This window comes from Rhagoletis zephyria, unplaced genomic scaffold, assembly GCF_001687245.7.
Source record: "Rhagoletis zephyria isolate East Lansing unplaced genomic scaffold, Rhagoletis_zephyria_1.1 Rzeph_scaffold_11093, whole genome shotgun sequence".
Taxonomy (NCBI): Eukaryota; Metazoa; Arthropoda; class Insecta; order Diptera; family Tephritidae; genus Rhagoletis; species Rhagoletis zephyria.
Window position 1 is genome coordinate 1 of NW_016168170.1, and position 6,865 is coordinate 6,865.

A 6,865-nucleotide genomic window follows, 5' to 3' on the forward strand; every position below is an offset into this window, starting at 1 on the left:
GACTGCTAAAGCAACAGCAGGACTTTTTAGTGGACGTATTGAGTACAAACAGAGCATGGATGATTGCACAATTGGAAGAGCAAAAAACAAATCATGCTAAAATGCAAGAAAATCCTCGTGAGCCGACCATAACCTCAACAAATATATCCGTGCCAGCCTTTCCACCGTATGTGCATACAAAGCAAAGTTTTGACTCGTACATCGCACAATTAACCCAGCATTTCGAAGCGTATTCAGTCACGAAGCAGGAACAGAAACGAGCATTTTTCCTCTCGTGGGTAGGAGCCGACTGTTTTGAGCTGCTATCCAAACTTTTCGGCACAGAAGACATACAAACGCAGACATACGAAAGCATTAAAGAAAAGTTGTCAACGCACTACAAGGAAAATGTTCACATACTGGCCTCAAGATACGAATTTCTGTCATCGAAAATGAAACCAGAACAAAAGTATTCAGAATGGGTTGCTGAACTGCGGGGCATAGCGCGGAATTGCAGGTTCGTGTGTAGTAACAATACTTGCAAAACGTCATTTATAGATGACCTGCTTCGAGACATTTTAGTTTTGAATTCGCCACATGAACCGGTACGCACTGCAGCACTACAAAAGCCTAATCCGGCACTCGCAGATGTTATGGCTTTAGCCGAAAGCTATGAAACAACACAGGCCATGAAAAAGCGGATGTCATCTAGCACAGCAGAACGCAGCGAAGTATTTCAGCTGAAACAGCACCAAGCTGAAAAAAAGCTTAAGCCAAGCGCAAGCAAGAGTAACTGTTTTCAATCCTGCTCTGGGTGCGGGAAGCACCACTCCAGAAGCCAATGCAAATTTCGTAATGCACAATGCCGAAAGTGCAATCGTTTCGGCCATATCGCACCAGTTTGTAAAGCACAAAGTGCAATTACCGACAATAAAAATAATAAAAAGGAGAAGCAACCGCAGACTAACAACAATAACGCTCAGCGAAGTGTGTCAACGATCAACTTTGTTGCTTCAATTACGAGCACCGTGCCAAACAAAGTAGGAAACAAATATCTGATTGAAATAGGGGTGAATGAAGTACCAGTCAAGTTTCAGATGGATACCGGCGCCACTTGCTCCGTGATTGGCTTAGATGTATATAATGAAATTGGAAAGCCAAGTCTTACGCCCTATCCAACTGGTAAGCTAATCGCGTATGGGGGAAGTGCTGTAAGCATTTTGGGAACTATTGATGTCACTATTCATCATGGGCAAATTAAACGGCTAGTGAAACTTGTTGTAGCTAATGTTCAGCAAAATAGTGAAATCCTTGGAACGGATTTGCTAGAAGAATTGGGATTATGCGCCTGCCAAGCACATCACGTAAACGCCGTTACGACGGATCCTAACGAAAATATCGAAGGGCTTTTGAAAAAATTTGCAGATGTGTTTGAAGGCACGTTGGGTTATTGCACAATTTCAAAAGCTGAGTTACGGTTAAAACATGATGCGACACCTAAGTATTTCAAATCTCGCCCTATACCTTTCGCGCAATTGAAGGACTTCAAATTAGAGGCACAGCGTCTAACGGACTGCGGGATATGGAAACCAATTACGTTCAGCAAATGGGCAGCACCCATCGTAGTGGTTCAAAAAAAAGACGGGCGTTTGCGGATATGCGGTGACTTTAAAGCTGTGAACGCACAGCTCGAGGTAGATCACTACCCAATACCCCGCATTGAAGAACTGTGCCGCAAGCTAAGAGGAGGCACAATCTTCGCCAAAATTGACCTTTCAGACGCATACTTGCAAGTGGGTCTGACCGAAGAAGCGAAGCAGCTAATGGTTGTTAATACCCCATTGGGCTTGTTCCAGTATCAACGCCTGCCGATGGGAGTGGCCAGCGCTCCGGCCCTTTTTCAGAAGCTATTGGAACAAGTCATTGAAGGTATTCCGATGTGTATTAATTATCTTGACGATATATTAGTAGCTGGTAAGTCAATACAAGAGTTATTGGAAAATTTGCAATCAGTATTCGAGCGACTGCAAGCATCTGGGTTAAAATGCCGCAAATCCAAGTGCACTTTTATGCAGCGTCGAGTTGAATATGTCGGATTTGTGTTGGATGCAGCGGGTTGCACGCCATCTCCAGCTAAGGTTTCAGCTATAAGTGAAATGCCGCGGCCTAAAAATTTGAAGGAACTTCAAGCATTCCTGGGTAAAATTAATTATTACAATAAATTTATATCGAATTTTGCAGATAAGGCTGCTCCGCTTAACCAGCTACGTAGGCAAGGCGAAAAATTTCGGTGGGGAGAGAAGCAAGAAAAAGCGTTTCTAGCTCTTAAGCACCAATTGAGTACAGCACCTTTGCTAATTCATTTCGATGACCAGTTACCCCTTATTTTGGCAACAGACGCATCTTCGCATGGAATAGGAGCTGTTATATCGCACAGAATGCCGGATGGGTCCGAAAAGCCCATCGCGTTCGCATCTAAGACGCTTGACCACCACCAAATACGTTACAGTCAGATAGAAAAGGAAGCGCTTTCTATTGTATTTGGTGTCAAGAAGTTTCACCAATTTCTGTTTGGTCGCCAGTTTACATTGCTCACAGACCACAAACCGCTGGTGTCGATATTCAGCCCTGATAAGCAACTACCGTCTGTGATGATACAACGCCTTCAGCGCTGGGCATTACTGCTCATGTCCTATCGGTATACTATACGATATAGGCCAACGGATAAGCATTGTAACGCAGACGCTCTATCTCGGCTTCCAGTAGGGCCGGATGCCGAGTTCGACCAAAGTGAAGCATGCATGCAGGTCGAATCTGACCTAACTGCTTCACCACTTAATGTGCAACATCTGGCAAACCTAACTGCAAAGGATCGCACTCTTAAACAAGTGTGGCGATTCATCGAAAAGGGGTGGCCTGAGAAGCTTCCATCGCAACACCGCGAGCTACAGCCGTATTTTGTTCACCGGCACGCGCTTAGTTTGGAAATGGGGGTCATTATATTGAGAACAGAGTACACGCGTGTGGTCCTACCGTTGACGGCACAAGCAACCGTCCTTGAATTGCTGCATGAAGGACACTGGGGTATGACGCGTATGAAGCAAATGGCGCGTCAACACTGCTGGTGGCCCTCTATGGATACACACATAGAAAAGAAAGTTTCACAATGCGAAATATGCCAACAGCAAAGTACATCTTCACCAGCTCGAGCATATACAAATTGGCCTGTAGCTGAACGTCCATGGCAGCGCTTACACTTGGACTTTGCCGGGCCGTTTCATAACGCTACTTGGCTTATATGCATCGACGCATTTTCGAAATATCCATTTGTAACAAAGATGGCCAGTATAACGGCTAAAGCAACGATCGATGCCTTAAAAGTAATATTTTCTGTCGAAGGTCTGCCTGATACCATAGTCACGGATAACGGACGGCAATTCTCAGCGGCCGAGTTCCAGGTTTTTTGTAACAGCAATGGGATTACGCATCTCACCACTGCGCCTTTTCATCCGGCATCGAACGGCGAAGCTGAACGCTTTGTGCGCACCTTTAAGCAAGCCTTTAAGAAAGCAGTCGCGGACGGTAAAAATCATTTAGATTCTCTACTAACCATTCTTAGCACTTACAGAACTTGTCCCATTGGCAGTAGCAATAAGTTGCCAGCGGAATTGCTACATGGCCGCCAGCCAAAAACACGGCTTAATATGCTTGTACCCACTCCCACTCAAGGGTCCAGGGCCGGGTCGGAATCATCGTACGCTGTTTCGACAAACGTTTACGCCAGGAACTATGCACGGGGTCCACCGTGGATTCCTGGTGTAATTCAAAGCAAAGTTGGCAGTATGATGTATCGCGTGAGTACGGACCAAGGCTTACTCCGTCGCCACCGTAACCAGTTGAAGGCTCGCCTATGAGGACTAAAGGGAGGGTTCTTGACTAGGTGCGGAGGGACTGATGCATCTGAATGCAACACTGTTCCTAAGAACTGAATAACGCATCTAATGCAACACTGTTTCTTAAGATCCTTCGCAAGTTGACGTTTGCAAACTACAGACCACTTCGCTTATATTACGATTTCCGCTATCACGTGTTCTTACTTAAAATTACTGAATATTGTTAACAAATTAGATTAATAAATACTTGAAGTTACAACATCACGGTTCTTTACTACTTTAGACTTGAAATCTGGTTTTCATCAGATAAATTTGTCTGAAAAGGATAGGCAGAAAACAGCTTTCAGTTTTAATAACGGGAAGTATGAATTTTGTCGTTCGCCTTTCGGCATAAAAAATGCTCCAAGTATTTTTCAACGTGCAATCGACGATGTTTTGCGCGAAGATATAGGCAAAATTTGTTATGTTTATATTGATGATATAATTATCCTTTCGAAGGATGAGGGATCACGTAATAGGCATGTAGATAAGATTTTGAAAATGTTAGAAAAATCTGGCATGAGAGTGTCTTCAGAAAAATCACAGTTTTCCAAAGAAGATGTTGACTTTTTGGGATTTTTAGTTTCATGCAATGGAATTCAGACTTGTCCGAATAAAGTCTGTGATATCGTAAATTACAAGACTCCAGAGACTTTGCGCGGCTTGCGTTCTTTTCTTGGTCTTGCTGGATATTATCGTAGATTTGTGAGAGAAAATGCGGCAATAGTTAAACCTCTAACTAAATACCTGCGAGGAGAAAATGGCCATGTTGATGCAAATAAATCAAAAAGTGTTAAAATTAAGCTCGATTCTAGGCCATGTCTGCTTTTGATAAAATTAAGAAAATACTCGCATCAGAGGATGTCCTCTTGCAATATCCAGATTTTAACCAGCCATTTGAATTGACAACTGATGCTTCGTCCAATGCTTTGGGAGCAGTGCTATCTCAAAATAATAAGCCGATAACAATGATTTCCCGTACGCTTTCCTCAACGGAACAAAACTATGCAACAAATGAACATTCACACGACAGCCGGTTCTACGTACCGGAATGACCCGGGTTTTACCCGCCCAAGGGCTGTTGTTTCGGCGATCTAATCCCGTTTAGGTCGGCGAAATCCATCAAACGTTGCTCGATCCTAGGGCTACACCTTCTCTGCACCCTTCTGCTCAGGGCTGGTATAGAGTCAAACCCAGGGCCAGAAAACTACACCTGCTGCGTATGCCAGAGACGACTGCATACAAACTCCACCTCGGTCAGGTGCAATGCCTGTGACGGGTGGAGTCACCTCCGTAACTGCAAACCACCACCCACCTGGGCAGCACACAATCAACACACCCACACCCCAACACAACACAACAATAGACACACAAACAAACACAATAGCACCCACACACCGCCGCCGGCAACTCCTAGTCCGTCGGCAACTCCTATACCGTAACGTGAGATCAGTCAAGTGCAAGTCTTGCCTCGGCTCGTGCTACTTTAGGGCGTGCTCAGGACTTCGCAAGACACGAGATTGGACGAGTGATTATGTGGGCCCCTGCTGTGGTGCCCCGTGGCATCCCTCCCCCGCGACGCCGCCAACCACCACCACAAGGCAGCACCCCCTTTTGTAGCACGTACAGCAGGGGGCCGGCAGGCAACACAACTCTTTAACACCACACATCACAATCGGTCTCCCAAGGCACACAAAGGTGCTACAATTTAACTGTAACGGACTCCAGAGCAAGAACGAGGAGATAACTGTCTTTATGGCAAGGCATGGAATATTAATAGCTGCGGTCCAAGAGACGAAGTTGCACGGCAATTCAACCCTGTCCGTGGATCACCGGACTTATGTCAACTTTTCCAAAGCTGACTGGAAAGGCTTCACGGATGTTACTGAGGGCGCCTTCACTGCACTACCCATACCAACCGACGTTCATGTAGGTGAACGTAAGTTCCGCAGGGTTATCACCGCTGCTGCAGCTCGCTTCATCCCAGCAGGATGTATTAAGGATCCACGTCCGAATTTTCCTGCCGAAGCGGCTGTTCTAGCTGATGAGCGCGACAACCTTCGTCAGGCCGATCCCGGAAATCCCCGTATTAGGGATCTCAATTCGGAGATTCGGCAACTTGTGAACGTACATAAGCGGAAGAAATGGGAAGAGCATCTGAAGACCTGCAACTTCGCCTCTGGTGTGAGCAAGCTTTGGTGAACCGTGAGGTCGTTGTCCAACCCGACGAAGCGCGACGACAGAGTCGAGATAGACTTTGGTGACCACGCTTCGTCGGACCCGGAGAGATGTGCGAGCTATTTTAGCCGGCGGTTCATTCTGCATCCTCCGGTGGATAAAGCCAAACGTCGAGTGACCAGAAGGCTGCACAAAATGCCAAAACCTTCTGACCCCAGCGAAGCATCAACCTTTGTTCCGTAAAAAGCATAGTACAACAACAGCACTTAACGCCATAAACACTCAGATAACTCGTGGCCTAAACCGAAACCGCCCCTGTGAGAGAACTATTCTAGTAGCGTTGGACCTGTCCAAGGCGTTCGACACTGTCAGTCATTCAACGCTACTAGAAGATATAGAGGCCTATAGTCTCATATGCTGACGATTATTCGATCATGGCGTCTGGGAATGGAATTGATGACTAGTGCTCAAAAGTAAACGGTTACCTCTCCGAACGTTCTCGCTTCTTCACTGCAAGGAGCCTAGCCCTATCCCCTGCGAAATCCTCGGCAACCCTTTTCACCACCTGGACGAAGGAGGTCAGACTGCCACTGGGTATTCCCGTCGATGACGTAACAGTACCGACGGTGAATAACCCGAAAATCCTCGGAGTTCGATGTTGACTGATGTCACGTTACGGTGTATTCTTGACTGACAGACAGAGCAGATTGTCGGAGGGACTAGGAGTTGCCGGCGGCGGTGTGTGGGTGCTATTGTGTTTGTTTGTGTGTCTATTG

The 6,865-nt window shown here is 46.1% G+C and overlaps 1 protein-coding gene across 1 annotated transcript; it reads left to right on the forward strand.

Annotated features, from left to right (window-relative positions):
* Positions 1 to 59: 59 nt before the first annotated feature.
* On the forward strand, positions 60 to 3,893 carry LOC108376850 (uncharacterized protein K02A2.6-like). The gene has a single exon (XM_017633098.1). The coding sequence runs from the start codon at positions 60 to 62 to the stop codon at positions 3,891 to 3,893; it is 3,834 nt and encodes a 1,277-aa protein (XP_017488587.1).
* The last annotated feature ends 2,972 nt before the right edge of the window (positions 3,894 to 6,865 follow it).

What these genes read in the sequence shown, in the direction of transcription:
- LOC108376850 (XM_017633098.1), top strand. Translation starts at nt 60, where the DNA reads ATGATTGCACAATTGGAAGAGCAAAAAACAAATCATGCTAAAATGCAA.